This window comes from Artibeus jamaicensis, unplaced genomic scaffold (assembly GCF_021234435.1).
Source record: "Artibeus jamaicensis isolate MK-2021 breed Jamaican fruit bat unplaced genomic scaffold, CSHL_Jam_final contig_851, whole genome shotgun sequence".
Classification (NCBI taxonomy): Eukaryota; Metazoa; Chordata; class Mammalia; order Chiroptera; family Phyllostomidae; genus Artibeus; species Artibeus jamaicensis.
In genome coordinates this window covers 18,548,695-18,569,522 of record NW_026521986.1, presented here as the reverse complement: position 1 = coordinate 18,569,522, position 20,828 = coordinate 18,548,695, and the positions used below count along the sequence as shown (strand labels likewise).

The 20,828-nt window shown below is 36.2% G+C and overlaps 1 protein-coding gene across 11 annotated transcripts in view; it reads left to right on the top strand.

Moving 5' to 3' along the window:
- CEP128 (centrosomal protein 128) overlaps window positions 1–20,828 on the top strand; it is a 355,354-nt gene that overhangs the window by 144,579 nt on the left and 189,947 nt on the right. For all 11 annotated transcript variants that reach the window (XM_053673395.1, XM_053673403.1, XM_053673396.1 and 8 more), the window contains one exon: window positions 2,264–2,456. In XM_053673395.1, the coding sequence (XP_053529370.1) occupies window positions 2,264–2,456 (193 nt within the window). The remainder of the gene's footprint in view (window positions 1–2,263; window positions 2,457–20,828) is intronic.

The following is a 20,828-nucleotide window of genomic DNA, read 5'->3' as shown; positions in this document are numbered from 1 at the left end:
AGTGTATTATTACACTAACTCTCAGTAATGATATTCTTATAGATTAAAAAGACCACTTTGGTTGTTTTACTAGATCATGATAAGTATTTCCACCTAATTGCAAGCTGTCAACTATGAAGGTAAAAACTGCTTTATTTAGAAATTCTTTCTCTATTTTGGTTTATTTAACAATACTTGTTGATGTAGTTAAATAAATGAGCCTGTTGTGTGATCTGCACAATGCTCTCGTGAGTGGTTAATAGAATAGTGTTGGCACTGTGATTAATAGTCTTGTCAGCTAATTATTATTTGGAGTTGTTAAAGTTATTCCTGTACTGTGTTTCAAGCTGTTTTGGCAAGTTACTTAATGAAGATGCTGAGTGTTTCTCTAACAGAGTCTCATAATTGATTATTGTTTGATTACATTCCCATAATTTGGTACCCTATTTTGTTTTGTAGGATTAATGGTATATTCTGTATACTTAGTCAATTTATAACAAACATCTAACTATAACCTGTTTTTAAATTTTGTATGGCAGTAGAATAAAGGTTTCATATGAATAAACTGAAGCCATAGGTTATATTTACAGTATTAGTTGGCTTAGGCTGCCATAACCAAACACCACAGACTGGGCAGTAACTTAAACAGCAGACATTTATTCTCTCACAGTTCTAATGATTAGAACTCCAAGATCAAGGGGTCAGGGCTGGTTTCTGTTAAATCCTTTTTCTGACTTGTAGACTGCCACCTTTTGTGCATGGGTGGGGTGGGACGGGTGGTTTGGCAAAGTCAGAGAGAAAGGTGAGGAAGTGCAAGCTTTCCTGTAAGCCCTTGTGTCCCAGCCTTATGACGTGGTTTAACCTTAATGACCTCACTAGGAGTCCTGCCTACCATTACTGTCACATGGAGGTTTGAGGTTTCAGCATATGAACTGTGGGTGCACACAATTCAGTGCATAACAACACATATCAAGCCTGATTAGTTCTTCATATCAGATGGGTTTGGGGGGGTTATTGTCCCCCCCCCACAACCAATAGGATTATTGTACAACAAAACAGATTTGCCGTTTCTCCATTATCACTTCTTAGTGGTGATAGTGAACACAGGCCGAATATTGGGATGGAGTAGGTAAGAAAACATTGAGAAAAGGGAAATACGAAGTTATTTTCTAAATTTGTAAATTTCTAAATTTTCTAAATTCAATCACTGGGCAAGAATGGATTAAATATTAAAGATGGTGAGGTTAAGAGTCTGTGAAAAAGAAAGTTGTTTCGATAGAAATTTATCATCTCTTCAAGGTGGGGAAAGGCTGACTTTATCTCCCTGAAGTCTTTCTCTCTACCCGATTGGCTAGATCCTGGGGATATGCATTTTTAGCAAACAAAACTAGAAAAAGGCCCTGGCTGGTGTAGCTCAGTGGATTGAGCACGGGCCTGAGAACCACGCGATTGCGGTTTGATTCCCAGTCAGGACACATGCCTGGGTTGCAGGCCAGTTCCCAGCAGGGGACTCATGAGAGGCAACCATACATTGATATTTCTCTCCTTCTCTCTTTCTCTTCCTCTCTAAATATAAATAAATAAAATCTTTAAAAAAAACCTATAAAATTTTTTTTACTCTTTGCAGTAAAACCCCCTTTTAGCTCTGGCTGGTGTGGCTCAGTGGATTGGGAACCAGCCTGTGAACCAAAGGGTTGCTGGTTCGATTCCCAGTCAGGGCACACGCCTGGGTTGCCAGCCAGGTCCCCAGTAGATGGCGTGGGAGAGGCAACCACACACTGATATTTCTTTCCCTCTCTCCCACACTTCCTCACTGTCTAAAACTAAATACAATCTTTAAAAAATCATGGTTTAAAGGAAAAAATCTTTTTATAGGGAATTTCTAGTCCTATTCCAGGGTGGTTTTGATTTTTACATGCTTTACAAAACTGCTTTATATAGTAAATTAGGGGGCTAATTTTATTCTGATTGGAATTTTAATTAGTGGGCCAAATTGATTGGAATTTTAATTAGTAGGCCAAATTTTTCTGTAGTACCGCCTTGTCAAAGAGTATAGATTAAACCATATTTTTATAAAAATCCAAAAAATCATGGCTTGATTTCACACCAACTTTGAACTGGTATGAATGATTGCGTATTTTTTATTTTGCCTAAATTTGTTAGTTGTTGTTTGTATTTGTTCATATTATCATGATATTATTTTTCCTACTATTTTGAAATACTGCTTTTTTTAGATTTCTGTCTTGTTTCTTTTTCTTAATTAACTATAAATGTCATTTTTTAGACTAAACTTCAGTGGCTCTGTGAGGAACTGAAAGAGAGAGAAAACAGAGAGAAAAGTCTGCGGCACGAGCTGATGCTGTGTAGACAGCAACTCAGGAACCTGACTGAGAACAAGGAATCCGAGCTCCAGTGCCTCTTTGATCAGATAGAAAGGCAGGAGCAGCTTCTGGAAGAAATACATCGGGAGAAGAGAGGTGTGTCTGCTGCTCTTGTTCTTATTTTTTTTTGTTTATGTTCTTGGAATCTGGGATTGGAAAAACCTACTTCTCTTACCTCCAGTTAAGATTATTTCTTCATTCTCCTTTCCTTTATCTCTTCTTCCTCTCCGGGTCCAGGAGGGAAAACTGTTCTGTCCCGAGAGTTTTTCGGTCGGCTACCAGATCCCTCCTGTCTGCATTGCTCTGTGTCTACCAGCCGTTCGAAAGTGTTAATTTGCTAAGACATCTTTGTCTCCCCCTGGTAAAATTTATATTTTACTCCAGTAAAATAGCTATCTATTAATTCATTCAAGTATTTATTTTTCCACTATTTTGTCTTAGGCACTGTTACAGGTGCTGAGGATACATGAGTGAATAAATCAGAAAAAAATCTTACTCTTGTTTACCTACTATTGAGTGGGAGACAAAAAATATAAAAATTAGGTAAATTATATAATAGAAGGCTGTAAGCACAATGGGGAAAACAATAGAATGAGGAAAGAAGAGTTTAGGAGAGCAGGGGACAGTTAATATGTATAATATATAGATAATACATAACTTGAAATTTAGACAAGAAACTTAGAAAACTGCTTTTTTGTTTGCCTATTTTAGAGATGCCTCAAGAAGGGGAAGAAGAAAAATTGCAATTATGTGTGGGGATCCTAAGTGTATCTTATGTTGTGTTGGCCTGAGGTCTTGTCTTTCATTAGTAACTTAATTAAGATACAGAAAGAGACTTACTGTAGTGTCCCACTACAGAAAATGAAGTATGGACACATGGTAACCCCTTTTCTTTCATTTTAGTGGTCAGTTATTCTTTATGTGCCACTTAAAATTGTCCATTACTGTGTGGTAGCGATTCTCAAGTTTTCTAGTATCAGTTCCACTTTATATTCTTAAAAGCTGCTTGAGTTCTCAAAAATTTTATTGTGTATTATGTATATCAGTACTTAACATATTAAAAATTAAAACTAAGAATTAAAAATATTCCTTTAAAATAATAAGTACATGTAACATAAATCCATTACATATAACATAAACATTAGTGAAATTTAACTCTTTTCCTAGACAAAAATATTGAAAAGTGGCACTTTTGCACTTTTGTAAATCTCTTTCATTGCTGTTTCAGAAGATAGCGGCATTTTCAGTTTTGTTTCTGCATTTAATCTCTTGTTATATTACATGTCATGGAACCTCTGGGAAAACTGCTCCACATTTATGGGAAATTGAGTGTAAAAAAGGCAAATAATATGTTAGTGTGACTATTGAGCAGTCTGGGGAAGTCCCCAAACTGCTCTTTGAGCAGTGATGCTCCAGTGTGATCGAAAGATGTAAACTGTGCCAGTAGCAGAAGTCTGAGGATGTCCTTGTGGTTTTGTTAAGGACAGCACAGTGCTACCTAATCATGGAACTTACAGATAAAACGCTGTATAGTCTCTATACAGGTTAAGGAATACCCACTAATTAGCACTAGATTGCAGCCCAGTTTTCCTTTTAGTAAGCATCATCAGCGTTGTCACCCTAAAAGTGATTTCTTCCTTTGGTTATTGATTAGTGTACTATGAATACATAAAAGTGTCGGGGGGGAGAAATAGAAAAGAATATTTGTGCATTTAGATAATTATATTCAAATACCCAACTTTTCATAAAAGCCCATCATGTTTGTAGTCTCTTAAGGTGATTGCTTTTATTTCTGCTTTATGAATTTAATGAAAATGTATTGTTTGCTTTGTATCTACAGAAGATTTGAATTTCTTTATGTATCTTACAATCAGCTTCTCATATTCTTAAAAAGCATCTGCTGATGTTTTGATAGGATTATGTTGAATGTTTAGGTTAATGTGAGGAGAATGGATATCTTAATATTGAATCTTTCAATCCTGAAACACGGTTTCTTGGTCCATTTATTTAGTTGTCCTTTAACTTTTCTCGGGGATGTTTTCTAGTTTTCAGAAAAATAGGTCTTACATGTCTTTTTAAGATTTGTTTCAATTTTTTTCTGATTTATAATGTTAAATGACATTTTTAAATGTAAATTTCCAACAGTGTTTTTAGGATGTAGAAATACAGTTAAATTTTTACAGTTAAATACAGTAATTCAGAAATAAAGTTAAATACAGTTATATTTTTATATAGTTAAATACAGTAATACAGAAATATAGTTAAATGGTTATATTTTAAAAGTATATTAACCTTGTATTCTACAATGTTATTAAACTTGTTTATTATTTCTATTTATTTATTTCTATCTGTTTATTATTATGGTCTAACTTGTTATCTATAATATAATAAGTTCACGTTGTTATTTTTAAATGTATGATAGGATTTATCAATAAATTCTCTGAGCTGGTAGTTTTCATATTTGGAAGGTTTTACATTTTGAACTCGTTCTTTAATAGATAGGTGGCTGTTCAGAATTTCTATTTCTTATTGAGTCAGTTTTATTAATCTATGCCTTTCAAGGTATTTATTTCTTTATTTCATCTAAGTTATCAAATTTATTGGCATAATTTTTTATAATCTTATTTTTTATTTCTGTAAGATCTATAGTGATGCCTCCTATTATATCCCTGATAATGGTAATTTGTTTTCTATGTTTTGTTCTTTATAAGTCTTGGTGAATGTTTACTTAATATCTTTGAAGAAACAACTTTTTACTCTTTATTTTTTTGTTTTTTTATAGTATTTTGATCTCCACTCTTATTTTTATCTTCTGCTACCTTGTGTACTACATTTTTGCTCTTCTTCTGGCTTCTTAAGTTGGAAGCTTTATTTCAATGTCTGTTTCCAAATATAAGCATTTAAAGTTATAAATTTTCATTTTAGTAATACCTCAAGTGTATTCTACAAATTTCGCAAAGTTGTATTTTCATTACAATTTAGATTGAAGTGGAAAATGTTTCTGTTGTGATTTCTTTGACTCATGGCTTTCTTTCTTTTCTTTCTAGAAGTGTTCTGCTTGCTTCATACTGAATTATGTGGAAAGTTTTTTGAATATTTTATTATTCATGTCTAACTTACTACTCTAGTGGTCATACAACACACTCTTCATGATTTTGATATTCTGAAATTTATCAAGGCTTGCTTCATGGCCCCAAATATGGTCTAACTTGATGAATTTTTCATGTACACTATAAAATAAGTTATATTCTACATTTATTGTGAAATGTCCTATAGGTGTCAATTATGCCAAATTATTTCACCATGTTCTCTGTCTCTAGTGATTTCTATATCCTTACTGATTTTCTCTATGTCTATCAATAGTTAATAGAGAATTACTAAAATATCCAATTATACCTTGAGGTTTTGTGCACATCACTTACTTTGCTTCATGTATTTTGAAACTGTTATTATAATTAGAGCCTATCTTACTATTAATCATGGGAATCATCCAGTTAGGAGCCTATTGTAATAGTCTCAATAAACGCAAAAGAGGGACTAAAGAAGGACGTTTGTAGTGGCAACAAGTGCAAAGATATTGCAGAGTACTTAACGCAAGATTGGTCAGTGTGAGTGAGAAGGAAGACTCAAAGGTGCTGTAAGGTCTCAGTGCTTTGGCCATTGGGAGAAATAAGAAAGCAAGGAAGTAAGGGCTGATTTGGTGGGAGACAAAGAGGGGTCCATTTTTACCTGTTTTTTAAAATCATGAATGAAAATTCTTAGGAAGACCCCAACTTTTGTAGCTTTTGCCTTATGTGTGTGAGATGTTGCTGTCTCTCGATAGAAGTAGTGAAGACCAGGCAAAGGCTGTTAAGCTGGAGACTTATAAACATATTTACTTGAAGGAAGGATGAAATGAATGTCATCAGAATTATAAGCAACAGGTTCCTGGTGAAGGTGGAGTATTGATTGCTTTGGTTGAGGTTTTTTAGTAGGACTTGCGATTTGATTGAGATCTTAAAGAATGCAGAATCTTAAAGAAAGGATTCCCACAGATGGAAGGAAAAAGAGAGATTCTGTGCAGGGTTTTACCTGCTTAGAAATCTCTTCTTGCATACATTGGCATTCGTTTATAGTGGTATACATAGAAGAGATAAAGGACAGCCAGACTGATGGTTAAATTTGGATGTTTATTAGTATCAAAGTCAATTGTTGAAACTTGTATTTGGTTCCCTTCTGCATATCAGAAACTTATTTACTAGGTACAACAAAGTTAACTTATCTGTCAGTGAAACAGGACAGAGAAACTTCCAATTTGCTGGCATTAATGCCATTCTCCGCACAGATGTTTTTAGTCTGATTTAATGTCATATTAACCGACACATGCCCGATTAACTGAGGCACATGTACAAGGAGCTTCCTACTTTGAGGGCTGCCGGGTTTGTGGATCTGCGTTGTCTCATGCTTCTGGACCAATGGGTTTGTGCAGGAGTGTTCCAAAATGAGAAAAAAAATCTATTAGAGTTAATGCCATGGGCCTCTTAGAATTTAGTAATTATTGCCTGAGAAATTTTTTATTGTTATGAATAACAATGAAGACAAGAGTAGAGAGCGGTAAACTGAAGCTGGGAGGATGTAGGCATGATATTGTTTTAATGTGTAAGTTGTTATTTTTAATAATTTCTTAATAAACCAGCTTTGTCTGCTTTTTCAATGTTCCGATAACTTGCTGCTCCTGTATGTACCTGTATTCCCCTCTTAAGAATACTTTGAAACTATGAGGTTTATTGAAATCTAAAATTATGTGGATGTTGGAAGGATTTTTTTTCAAAAATCTTGAGAAGAGGCATTTGTGTAATATAATACAGTTGCATTCTTGCCATATTAAATGCTAAAGATTATGAACAAATAGAGCAGACAATTTTAACTTATTTTGGCCTCAACTGAAGCTATGAACTCTTATTTAAATGTGCTGTGGTTTTGGCTGTGACTAATTTAGCGTACATAATTTTTCATTCTGGAGGAATTAGAGATCGACCTGGGTCTCTGAGAGTCTTTTCCCTTGAAGATAACGTTTGATTTTCTTACCCAATCCTCAGTTTGGAGTAAGTGTTATATTATACTCATTTGGTTTTGTTGGATGAGGTGGGGTCTTCGCCAATTCCCGACTGCCCTGACGGTGTGACAGACACAATACTAGGAAGACAGTAATTCTCAGCAGTGTGGGCTGTAGATTCAAGCTTCCTGAATCTGTTCCTTCCTGATATATAGATATAGACTATCCCATACTGGGAATGTATGGGATGTGTGAAGATGAAAGAAGCCATTGTCAAGGCCTCTCTGTGATGGAGCTGCCTCTTTTGAATAAAAGGGAAGTGCTAACAGGGTGTGGAAGAAGGGAAGTAGTCCTCCAGCCACTTCAGAACATACTGGTTTTGCAGCAGAGGACTGACTGCTCAGGCTGGTTGGTGGTTTGCTTTCGGTTATGATCTGTGCCTTGCCAGGAACTAGGCAGTGGACAAAGGATTCGTTATAACCCCACAATTTTTTTTTTCAGTTCAGCAGTTTGAACTCTTAACAATGCCTGTGGGTGCAGGAGCATTCCGAGGACGGTCCTGGCCCAAAAAGAGATTATTTCTCACCTCAATCGGTTTTGATTAGACACACTTGAGAAGTGTGTTAAGTTGAATATATCAGTTGGAATAGAGGTCCTATGAAGGTAGTGATTTTGTTTTGCTTTGTTTTATTCAACACTATCCCCAGGTGCTTAGAAAAAGCCTGGCACATAGTCGATATGTCAGATATTAGTTGAATAAGTAAGTGAATGAGTGAATGAATGACAGCCACACAGTTAATAGGGGAGCCATAATATTAACGTTTAGTGAAAGAAATCATGATGGATTCTGCAGAGCCAAAGTGAACTCTCTGCATAAGCAGAAGACACATCAGTAAATATTTGGCAGAAATTAAATAATTTAATTGGAGTGATTTACACTTTGTTTATGATACTCTGGGATTAGGTAACATTTGTTTCTTCTAGTATTTTAGTTACGTATTATATTTTACAATAGAAGTATTTAAACCATTTATATTTTTATTCGCTTCACTGTGATATTCTCTAAGAGCTTCCCAATTCATTTAGGGTCACCGTAACATCATGAGCAGTAACTCTAGCTCTATTTTGTGCTATGATTTGAATTAGTTCTCTAGTGTAACATGTAAAAAACAGTTTAAAAATACCTGAATATCAGAAAAGTAAGCAAAGAATATGAAAAATATGTGTATGTCTAAAATTGTTTTAGTTTGAGTAGTAGAATGAAGATAACTTTTAGGGTAGTGTTTTCTCACTGCTGATTGTAGGCAAGCTTGAGCATGACTGTAAATGTGGAGTGGAAAGATTCGGGAATGTGCGAGTTTGAACAGGTGAAAAAAAGGTTAACTGGTGCAGCAGGAGGATCCCAGAAGACATGACAGTGGGTGAAGTCAAAAATAAAGGTGGAAAAGTGAATCTTGGAAAGAACAAGGGCAAGAATGAAGCATTTTTTCTCCTCTTACCTTATTTTGAATACACTAATATTTTTGGCAGTTTCACATTATAATATTTTGTATAGTTTTTTTTATTACTTTGACTATTAGCTCCTTAACATCGATTGGGTTTAATTGATCTTTGCCTTGTATATGCTCAATACCTATTTGGAGGAAAGGATGGAATGAGTGGTAGCTTCTGGATTTACTATGTTAAAGCTGAGAGGTATGTTTTGGCAGAAATCTTTTGAGTTTTAATTCACATTTTAGAACATTTCTCACAGTTATATTTTTTGCAGGCTGCTTCCAAAGGATAATACATGTCATGTGCGGCTATGCAAGGCATAGAGCCAGTTTAGTGATGAATCTGATGTACCACACACTGTTATTCTGGCCATGTAGATGTCTCTGAGGATGAGCACTTTTACTAATAGCAGAGATAGGATAAAGTTATTTTTTTCAGTGCTCTAAAATTGCCGTGCTGTTCAAGGCATGGACTCTAAAACACTGCATTTCAAAAGGTTCTCATGTATGTAGTTTGTCTCTATCAATGGTGATCTCAACTTCTTAAGGGTTTTTCCTTTGATTTCACTGTTCCCTAGTGTTCTGGGAAATTTCTTTCAGTTGATTTCTGTTTTTCCTTGCTCTTTCTTTGAATCTCTGCATCACTTACACAGTTGGTGAGTGACTGGGCACAGGATACTTCCTTAGAATTTGCTTGTAAGACAGAGACCAGGAAGGGACTTGTGAACTGGAGGCATTTTTCCAAACATGCACTTGATCGATTTGATTTTCCTGCCACTCACTCATTGGTCTATAACATGAGAGCACTTAAAACCTATCTTTACACTTATAATTTGAAGGAAAAGTTTACATTCTTCCACTTCTTTGTCCCATGCAGTTGGTGACGTTACAGTTTTCCTTGCTTCTCGCATATCTACTCCTCCCTCTCCAGTTAGACTACCTCTGTCTTATTTAGCTCTTTACTACTTCATCTCTTAAAGGATTGCAAAAGCTTCTTATTTGAAGATATTCTTGATCTCTAGTCTCTACCTTCCACTTGACTGGTCTTCACCTGGGAGTCTGCCAGAGGCCGCAAGACAGATGACTTTCCCACGTGGGCACGCTTTGGTTGGTATGTGTGAGTTTCCCACTTTTCATGCCCTGGTTGTTCTCTGTCCATTCCACTGCTATTTGATAAAGCATTCGGTAAGAGTTACATCTTTTACAAATAACTGTGAATGTGCTGAGATTAATATAAGAAAGTAGTAGTATATCATTCTCACAGTTTGGTTTTGTATTTATTTTATTTATTTATTTTTAGAGAGAGGGGAAGGGAAGGAGAGGGAGTGGGAGAGAAACCTCAGTGTGTGGTTGCTTCTCATGTGTCCCCTACTGGGGACTTGGTCTGCAACCCAGGCATGTGCCCTGACTGGGAATTGAACCTACGACCCTTTGTGTCACAGGCCTGTGCTCAATCCGTTGAGCTACACCAGCCAGGGCGGTTTTGTATTTTTTATAATAAATTACTTGCAACACATCCTCCAGTTGACCTTCATCTAATAGCATTTCCTTAGAGAAAACACACACACACACACACACACACACACACACACACACACACACACAGCTGCTCTCCCAATCAGTTCTGCCAGGTGAGTCTTCATCAGATATGGCTTTGACCCCATGACTCCTAGCTCAGAAACCTCAGCAGCTTCCTCACTGCTGAACAAATGAAGTTCAGATTGTTACAGGACTCCCACCATTTTCCCCTCTCCTTCTGTTAAAATTCTACCCATATCACTCTCGCTAGTGGTATTGTTCCTTACCATCCCATTACTACTAAAGCTTTAGGATATTATTACATGACATTTGACATTTATTGCCTTTTCCTCTGGGTATCTGCATATCTTTTTATAGTAAGTTTTCATCTCTTATTTTATAGATCATTATTTTTCCATTGCATCTGGCCCCATGTTTTATAATTAAGCAAGAAATAAATATGCTTATTGGATATATTAGGTGGACAAGTGGGTGGGTAGATGGATAGATGGATGGATGAATGGATAGATATGTGGATAGCAGGAATTAACCTCCTGCACCTTTAATCCCATTTACTGTGTTGTCCTTATACAAACCATACTCCTTACCATATCTACACTGGACATTTAGATCTGTTAGCCATCAAAAAGAAGACAAACATCAATATTTATTTATTTTTTTCTGCTTCTTCAAGACACAGGAACTAAGATGAAGTGTTAGACAACTCAAAATTACCTCACCAAACTATTCTGAGGATGTCCTTCTTAATTAAGCTGTTTTTGCTATTTCTTTTGAAACTAGGATACTTGGCAATAAGAGAACCCTTCCCCTACTTATTTTTCCAGAATAAAGTCCTTCAAGTTCTTCCTAATAGTATTTAGAGACATTAATACATACATACTCCTTTCTAGATTAGATTAATCATTTGATCATTTGTCATAGTTGATTACCACATCAACCACGAAAGATTATACATTTGCTTTGTTTCCTACTGAGACTATTGACCTTGTACTCTAGTATCTAAAATTCATTTCCTAATCATGTCACATGTTGAAATATTCCTCACCACAGTCCCCTACAGGTTACATTAGACCTTTTCTATATTCAGCTGTTCACCCTCATTGTCAATGAGGCGGCCTTAGCAGCTAACATTTCCTGAGAGCTTGCTAATTAGTTTTTTATGTGTAATATCGCCTTTAATTGTTAAAGTAACCATTTGAGATTATTAATCCCATTTTATAGCAATGCAGCTGAGTTTGGGTGGCAAGTGGGGATAGATTGTTTCTTATAAGTTTAAAATGTGAATCGTAGATGGGAAAGGCCTTGTGAAACTCGTGCTTGCATCCTGCTACCATCCCGCCTACCAGAATGACCCAGTCCCGCTCCGTCAACTTCAGTAGTAGTAGGCCTTACACTTTGGAAACAACCTGTCCTTCCTCACTTTGTTGGACTCTGTTTCCTGAAGTTGTAAAGAGATCTAATTCTTGTTAAAAATGTTAGAAAGAAAATTGCTCTGTCAACATCTTAGTCTTTTTGGCTAATAATAATAACTGAACCCCTAGAAATGCTGTCCAGAAAAAAATAGCCAGCTTAGCTATTTAATTATAAACTATGTACTTGTGATAGCTATAACATTTCCAAGATTTTCTTTCACATTATTTTAGTACACGATAGCCTATAATTTCATGAGTAGCTCTAGGAACTTGAAGCTTCAGGTTCCAGTTAATTCCGCTAATTTTAACATTGTAGATAGACTCTCCTGTAAACAGGAAACTCAAGATTAAACTTTTTCTTGCATGTGCCTCCACCATGAAAGTGATATCGACCTCCCAAGACCATCCCGTTTTGTTGTGTTTTTAAAACAGAGTGATTAAAGGACTCGAGAGTTTTCAGGACAACCAATGCATTTTCATATCCATCTGTATACATCCTGTGGAGCAGCTGTTTCCAAGAACTGTCCTGTCTGACTTACTTCTGTGGCCATGAGAAATTTGGCTCTTACAAAGCTTTTAAAGTTCCTGAGGACGGGCCAGGTGAATATCCAATTCATGATCCAGTGTCTTCCTTCTTTTTCCCTTTAACACAGTCACATCTCCCACTAACCACAGCCGAGACTGGCAGTGTTATAGCTGTTGCCCTCGGGTTAGCATCTCTCCCCTCTGTTCTGACTAGAGAGTGATGCAGCATACCTTAACAAAGAAGTACATCTTTGTAAGATTTAGCTGAGATGTAAGAATGCTTTGAAGCTATGAAGTTATTTGAAACCGACATGTTTGTGGCAGTTGGAAGGAGTCCTTTATTCCAAGATCTTCTGAAGGGGAGACGTCTTTGTAGTGAGGTTTAGTTGCGGTGGCATCCTAATGATTATGAACAAATACTGCAGTTAATTTCTACGGCTGACATTGTGAACTCATTTAAATAAGGGGCTGGTTTTGCTTTCCGGGCACTCTGTGGCTGTGGCTCTTTAATGTGAACACTCCACAGAGGTATGTATCTAAGTCACACAGTCTCCTTCCTCCCTATCAGTGAGGCCTTTGATGGGTTCTCTTTAATATCTGCGTCTTTGTTGTGGCGAGGATAAAACATTATCTAGGACATTACAGGGAAGGGAATATGGCTGCTGTGTATATAATACACCTTCAGGGATCCTCTCTGAACACACTAATACAATATTTCTCCAAATATATTTTATCATAATGCTGTTCATTAAGGGAGGAGAGGAGAAGCAAATGCAATTTCATTGAAATACCTCATTTCCAAGCAAACATTCTTCATGCAGAAGTCATTCTGAAAACATCAACTGTTAAAGGTGGGGAAAATATAACTAGTTAATATGTGGTTACATTCCAGTTGGAAATCCAAGTAAATGCAGCTCTGACCTAATACATTTATAGTGTTCTACAGTATTGATATCTGCATGTATGTTTATATTAATTTTATGATTAAATCAAAAAATTATCCCTTTTTTTGTCCTCTTTATCCAGGCAGAGAAATAATCTAATTAACTATTAAAATTAAAGAAAGATGCTTTCATTTAAATATATTAAAAATAAGTTAATAAGAATTTGGAATGTCTTCCTGCTTTTTGGGTTTGAATTCAATACTGATGCTTTTTAAGAGTTCCATAGAAATGTACCCTCTTTTCCCTTCCTTTTGGAATCTGTAGAGCAAACTCCTAAAATGTACTTTCTGGCAGACTGGTGCTTCAGGTTTTTCACTGTCTGACTTTGTGTAGCTAGCTAACTGCCTCCAGTGTTGGAAATGAGTTTGGGGGGATACCTGTACCTCCTCCTGAGGCTTCTGTATCAACAGCTTTTTTATTAATTGACTTTAAACACTTTACTGTGAACTGATTTTCATTTTCTCTTAAACTAAGGTACCTTAGGTCTTGCCATAGGGTCGTACTAGATAAGACATGAGCTTGTGGCCTTGGGTGTGAGCCACCCCGAACTCGTTCACAGTGCTGGCGGAGCACCTTTCAGTCTCCACGCATCCAGAGCCCTGTTCAGGTGGCTGGGGGTCCTGTTACTTTCCCACAACTCTGTTTTATTTTCCACGTGCATTTTATTTTTTTACAGTCCTCCTTCATTCACTTTCCCTCCAGGAGGACCTTGAGATGTGTCACTCCTTGAAATTTCTAGTTCTCAAGTATGTCATTCACTTTCCCCATCTCAAACCCAGAGTTCACTTTGTAAGAAATTGGTATGTAGTCATTAACTACGCTCACTTTTTTTAACCCCTTCTCTTGGAAATACCCATTTATTTGCATTATTACCTGGGTAGAAATATTAAATGAGATCTATGACCCGGTAATGCACATTTGGTCGTGCAGTTTACTTTTTCTCTCCTTCAGTTTGGGTGTGCTGATGAAAGCACTGGTCTTGCTCAGGCAGCCATGAGAAAGCTGAAATGGACTCATTTTTAGTGAGCGCCTGTTAGTTTCTTCGGAGTTTGTGTTGCTCCATTAGGTTCCATACCTGATGAAAGAGATACACTTTTACTTTTGGTGAAAGAATTAGTAAATCTAATTCAGATAAGCATTTACAGAGAAGTGTACATATAAAGCTATGAAAATGATGAAATAGTTGTAGCTGTATATTTTACAAAAGGGAAATGCCTTCCATGACGGGGGTGTCACTTATTTTCACCGGGGGCCACATCAGCCTCGCAGTTGCCATCAAAGCCATGGAATAATTTTAGGACTGTATAAATATGACTACTCCTTAACTGTTAAGGAGTTGAAATTACATTCAGCCCTTTGAAGGCAACCTCGAGGCTGATGGGGCCCCCGGTGAAAATGAATTTGAGACCCTCGTTCTATGACTATCAAATGCTATAAATGCTCCGAGGAAATTTAAGTTGTGGGTTACGGTAGCACTCACCTTAAAGAGTTGTTTTCTTTGTGATTGCTGTTACTAGGAAGATTCCCTACTAGTCAGATGTTATTAGCTCCCCTTGCTTTGCCTAAATCAGAAACATCGTAGCCATCATGGTAACAGGAGAGAGGAGGTGTCTGTGGGTTTTTAAGCTACAGGGAATGAAGGAAGCACCTTGGGGGGATTTAGAATTTGGGAAGGAAAAGGAGAGATGTCCTGATTACCTACAGAAAGGTTCTTGACAGGGTTCTTATTTATTTTTATGTATATACTACTTTTTCCCTTTTAAAATTTCAGGTGAAGGAACAGAACAAGTGAATGGTTAGAGGCTTTATTAGCAAGGATTTATTTAGGGGAGGGCAGTGGTTTTTTGTTTTTTTTTTTAGGCGTAACATGTAATTTCTAAAGTTCTGCAAATGTAGCTGAAAGATATCAATATTTAATTATTTCATGTAGATTAGTTAGAATAATACATGTAAGATTGTTATTTCTTAATGTATATTTTCTTCAAAGGGAGATTTTTCTCTTGGACTTTACTTCTGATTGTGAATTATAGTATCCTCTGATCAATGTGTACTTTATTTTGTACCAAATTCTAGCATGCTTTAACTCTGAAATTACAGAACTTTCCTTGCTTATATATTTAATTTTCATCAATTGTCAGTCATTCCTGTTGGGGATAATTTGAAAAAGAGGGAACTTGTATTCTCAACAGGTAATTGAGATAAAGGAAGAGTAAATTTTCTGTAGTAAATGGCCTTGGGGAAAATAAGAACAAGAGCGTAGCTGAACAGAAGAATTATTCTCTGCAGTGGTTGACAAGGAATAAAATCAGGTAAATAAACAGAACTCCTTTGATTTGTAATAAGGGCCAGTGGAGGTACAGCTTAATGCCGCCAGGCACCTTGGATTTTCTAATTCTTTGCAGCAACATATAGTGACTACTCAATACATTGTTGAGTAAATTAATGAGTGAGTGAACTAAGGAGCAAGCAACTAATGTAGGTAGTCTAGAGTAAGCAATAAGAGTTTTAATTGTATGCGGTACTATCCTAAAATGATTAAGCCTCTTGTATTTTTTTTTATCACAGCAAAATAAAACAAATTTATAAACATCTTTATTGAAATTTCAGTAGTATCTGATGCTATTTGGAAATCATTTGTACATCCTCACTGTTATCAACCCCCATGTGTAAAATTTCATTTGATGTATTTTTTGTTATGTGTTTTTATTGTTAATATGAACATAAAGTAATTTAAAAGTTTTTTATATTAATTCTGGACATTTAACTTTTCTTTTGCCATGCAGTCTTGCATTTCACAAGTAAAAATTGTTCTTCTCTGGTTTTCTTTATTTTGGGAACCTGTCACTAGTGGTTAGGGTTGATGATAAGGGAATAAATTCACTTGACATTCCAAATTATATGTTTTATAATGTGTACATGTTGTTGAATTATTAATTAATATTAGTTAAATAATAACTGCTTCAGGGCCAAGATAATTTTGTTCAGTATCTTGAGTGTCTTTTATTACAAAACACACAATGGATGTCTAGTGGCTAAATGGGTAGATGGGTGAATGACTAACTCATCTTTGCAAAGGTAAAAGCAGACAAAAGGCCCAGCAGTGCCACCTGAACAAATGTGTTTGTAGGTAGTGACCCTCCTGAATGGGAATGTACAGTGCCTGGGTCTTAGAGGCTGTGAGACGGCAGGACCATATATTTGGTGTCATCGATACTCCACAGATCTGATCGCAGTATCCAATCTCCAGAAAGCTTGCCTGGTTAGTTATGATACTCAATTCCTCAGTGAAGATGACAGTTTTTGTTTTGTTGTCCTGCTTCTACAAGCGAACTTCAACCCCTCTTGGTTCTGTGATATGATGGATGATTGTGTTTCATTCTGTCTAAGTGACTATTTGGTAAAACTTCCCAGAACATTCTAAGATTTCAGCAATAGTTTCCATTTAGCTCTTCATCTGTTCTCAAGTGACCTGGCAATCTTGCCCTTCTCTGTGAAATGGGCTTTGTATGGTCTCCCATCGCCTCAGCCAATTAAGACCTTAAAATTAGGCTTTGAGGAACCCTGCTCATGCTTCCAGGAAACATAATAGCGCCACTTTTCATTGAAGGAGACGAGAAGTGTTTAAGTTTGGCTGGGGAACAAAGCAAGGATAAAAACAAGTGCTACAATCACAATTAGCCCTGAATATTTTAATGCAAAAAGGGTATCAGTTTTTGGCTACTATTCCATCATTATACTAGATTTCCCTCCATAATTTATAGTTCAAAGTTTTTCACTTCTTATGGAGATAATGAAGTTATGTAGTAAGGCATTTTGAAAGGGTACTACATCCTTAGTTTTGAGGCAAATAGCTTTGTTCTTCTAGATGTAAGCATGGATTAAAACATTCCTGTTGCCTCAAGCCTGAATGAGATTCTAGAATGTAAGTTCTTCAAAGGATCTTTCTTTGATTTGGGGAGGAGAGATGAGGTTTGACATTGAAATATGACATTTTTATGGATTTCATACATACTTAAAAGTTATCATTATCGAATAATGAATGCCTTAATATCTATGTATTGTAGTTTGACTCATTACTTCTTTAAAGAGTCTGACATTTGGTGTTGAGTACTATCTTTTGCTCACCATACCATTCTAGATTGGTAGTATCTTTTCTAATGGTTAAAAGGAATAAAGAGTGACCTCTCCATTAACCAATGACAGGTTTTTATCCCCTTCTCTCCTTCTCTGCTTGTCAATTAGGAAATCAGATAAGAATACCAAGACCGGTATTCCTGAATGCTCAGCAACAAAAGTACTTGTAAATGGGAAAGAGTTTCTAAAGTTATTTTGCTTATATGTGCAAATTCTGTTTAAAGGCTTCATTCAAGTAACTCATTTTTCTTAGACTGAGAATGGCAAAATATGTTATTATTGACACACAGCATATCTATATAAATGTATGTGATATATGTGTGTATGGGCATGTGTCTTTATATACCAAAGAACAGAGATGGTTTTGTGTGTCAGCTTATGCTGATTGCACTCTTAGAATGGAGTCTCTGAGTATTTGGCTCTGGAAACAGCCCAGTGTTCAGGAACTGGCATCAGAAAATGATTGCTATGTTGTGTGGTGTTCTGCAGTGGTTATCCTGACCACATGTGACAGGGCACTGGGTCTTTCTCAGTAGGGACACTCTGAATGTTTTGAAAATATTACACTGCAATGACTTGTGTCCTTATTTATGTCATTCCATAATGCTGCGAACCCCATGAGAAGATAGGCCCCTTCTTAAATACGTGTATTGGTGTTTCATGACCAATCCCAGTGTGTGATCCATAGCATTTAATACACATTTATTCATTAGATGAAATGCAGTACTAACTTTAAATTTACCTATTTATTTATTTGTATTGAATTTATGGGGGTGACATTGGTTAATAAAATTGTGTAGTTTCAGGTGTGCAGTTCTATAACACATCACCTGTGGACTGTACTGTGTGTTCACCGCCCAAGTCAGATCTTCCATATCATTGACCCACCCTCTACCCTCCCCACCTTCTCCCATTTTCCTGTTTATTTAAACTTAGCATTTCCCTCAAATAGTTATTAAGCAAGATTGTGAAATTATTTAAGCAGAGATATATCATGAGCTTATCTGCTTATTTCTTTATTCTTCTATTCATTGATCTATATTTTGATTTACATACCAGATTTACACACAGTTGATTGAATTAAATATATGACATCATAGACTAGTATTGTCCAAAAGGAATGAGATGCAAATGTGAGCTGCGTATGTAATTTACAATGATCTTATAGCCACACTAAGAAAGATAAACAAAAATGTGAAGGTAATTTTAATGACATGTTTTATATAACCCAGTAGATTCTAAGTATGATTATTTCAGCATTATTTAGTATGAGAATTTATGACATATTTGACATTATTTTTTTATATCAGGCTTTCTAAATCTGACATTTATCTTTTCTATTTGGCATATCTCATTTCCAGCCAGATACACATCATATGTGTGGTAGGCACATGTGTGGCACAGCCATAGAAAACCCATGTTGGCCACTGTTTGGCCTCACCAGTCATCTGTGATAGAATTACCAGGATTGCTGGGAACTCTGGAGAAGGTCCAAGACGATGAATGTAAATGGAAGCTCATATACTATACCGTTACTTCTATTTCGAACAAATTATTTATTTTATATGTAAAAAGCAATTTAGGGCATCTTGCAATAAAGACTATATCATTAATACTGAAGTATAAGAAAGGCAATTCAAGATATATAGGTTAGACTTTTTGAATTTTCTAATTTTTTGCACATCTGTTTAAAAATAAATGGTAGAGGATAACACAATGATTTGTGTAGTTTGGTAGTAGATGAAGATAATTTTAGCAAATCAGAAAGAAGAATATTTCAAGGAGGCTTACCAGTATTTGCCCTCTTTACTTAGATTTTTCTCTGTGTTGTATAAAATGCAATAAAGAATCTGATGGTTCTTAAATACAGAATTCATTCTTTGGAGTACACATGTTATATTGCCTTTGGTTAAATGCAGTGATTTCCAGCAGATGTGCCACAAGAATTTTTAAAGTGTAGTAGTACCTGACTATTTAGTCAGGGACACTGACCTCTTTTTCCTTAGTCAAATAAAAAAAAAATGGCAACAGCCAACACAGCACTAGCTGTTCAGTGGGAATGAAACAAAGTTATACCTATTTTTCTGTCATATTGGAAAAAATGTATTTTTTGGTGTGCTGCAGAATTTTAGTAATTATTTTATGTGTGCCATGAGATGAAAGAGGTCGAATATTGCTGGTTTAGAGTATATTGATTAGAAAAGATTTTGCTCAGCCAAGGCTATTTTCCATTCCAATTGTGGAGTCTTAGGCACTGTTTTGACTGTCCCCAAAAGTTTTTGGCTCTAGCTTTTAATTTTTAAAAGTTTAGATCTTTTAATGAATTTGGAAGATGTTTTATTAACTACACAGAAATAAGTGAAAAGGGAACTAATATTTTCTGAATACCCACCACACACCAAGCTCTGTGTTACCTATGTTCCATAATGCCTCAGACAATCTTTTTTTGAGGTAGGTATTTTTAGTCCTGATTTTTTTAACATGGTATTGAAACTCATGGAGGACGAGTGACGAGCCTTTGGGTCCATGGGTATTGTAGGAAAGATTTCTTTGTAAATGTGCCTTGACCTGGTTGCAAGAATGTCATCTTGTTCACATTAAACTGTGGCCCATCCCTATCATTTCCACTCAGCAGCCCAGAGTAATTATTTTATAACAAAAATTATACCATCTTAATACCCTATCTCAATCCTTCAGTGTCCCTTGCACTCACGAAAAAAATCCAAGTTCATTACCATGATTTGCATCATCCCTCCAATTTGGCGTCTGCCTACTCGCTAGGATTATCGATTTCCCCACTCGAGTATTATGTTCTAAACACATTTTTATATTGGTCTTATTTATTTTGATTTTTATGTGCCAAGCCCATTTCTGCCTCTCAGCTTTCACGCCTGTTTGCTTGACTCTACTGCATGCCCCTGACTTCCTCCCTCCCTCCCCTCCCCATATGGCTTAGCTTCTGCTTTAGATCTCAGCTTAAACATCAGTTCCTCATAGAGGTCCTTCCCTTGTTTTTATTATTGCAGCTTAATTTACTTCAGAGCACATAAGGCTCTAATTTTATTTAGATATGCGATCATGTATTTGTTTATATATTGTCTGTCCTTCCCACTAGACTAAACTCCATAAGGCTAGTGACCAGATCTGTTGCCCTTGCTGTTGTAGGTGCATAGTTAATACTTGTTGGAAATAAGTATTTCTTTTTTGGTACTTGGACTGCCATAGTTGTATCCTGAACTGTTCTTCCTAACCCTGTGTCCTCACTTCTCTGTTTCAGTTATTGCATTTCTAGCCCCATGTGCCGCTCTATATCCTGACCCATGGCTACATAACCAGGCCTCACCTGGCCAGGCAGCCCACCCCCCTCAACACAGGGGTTGTTTTAA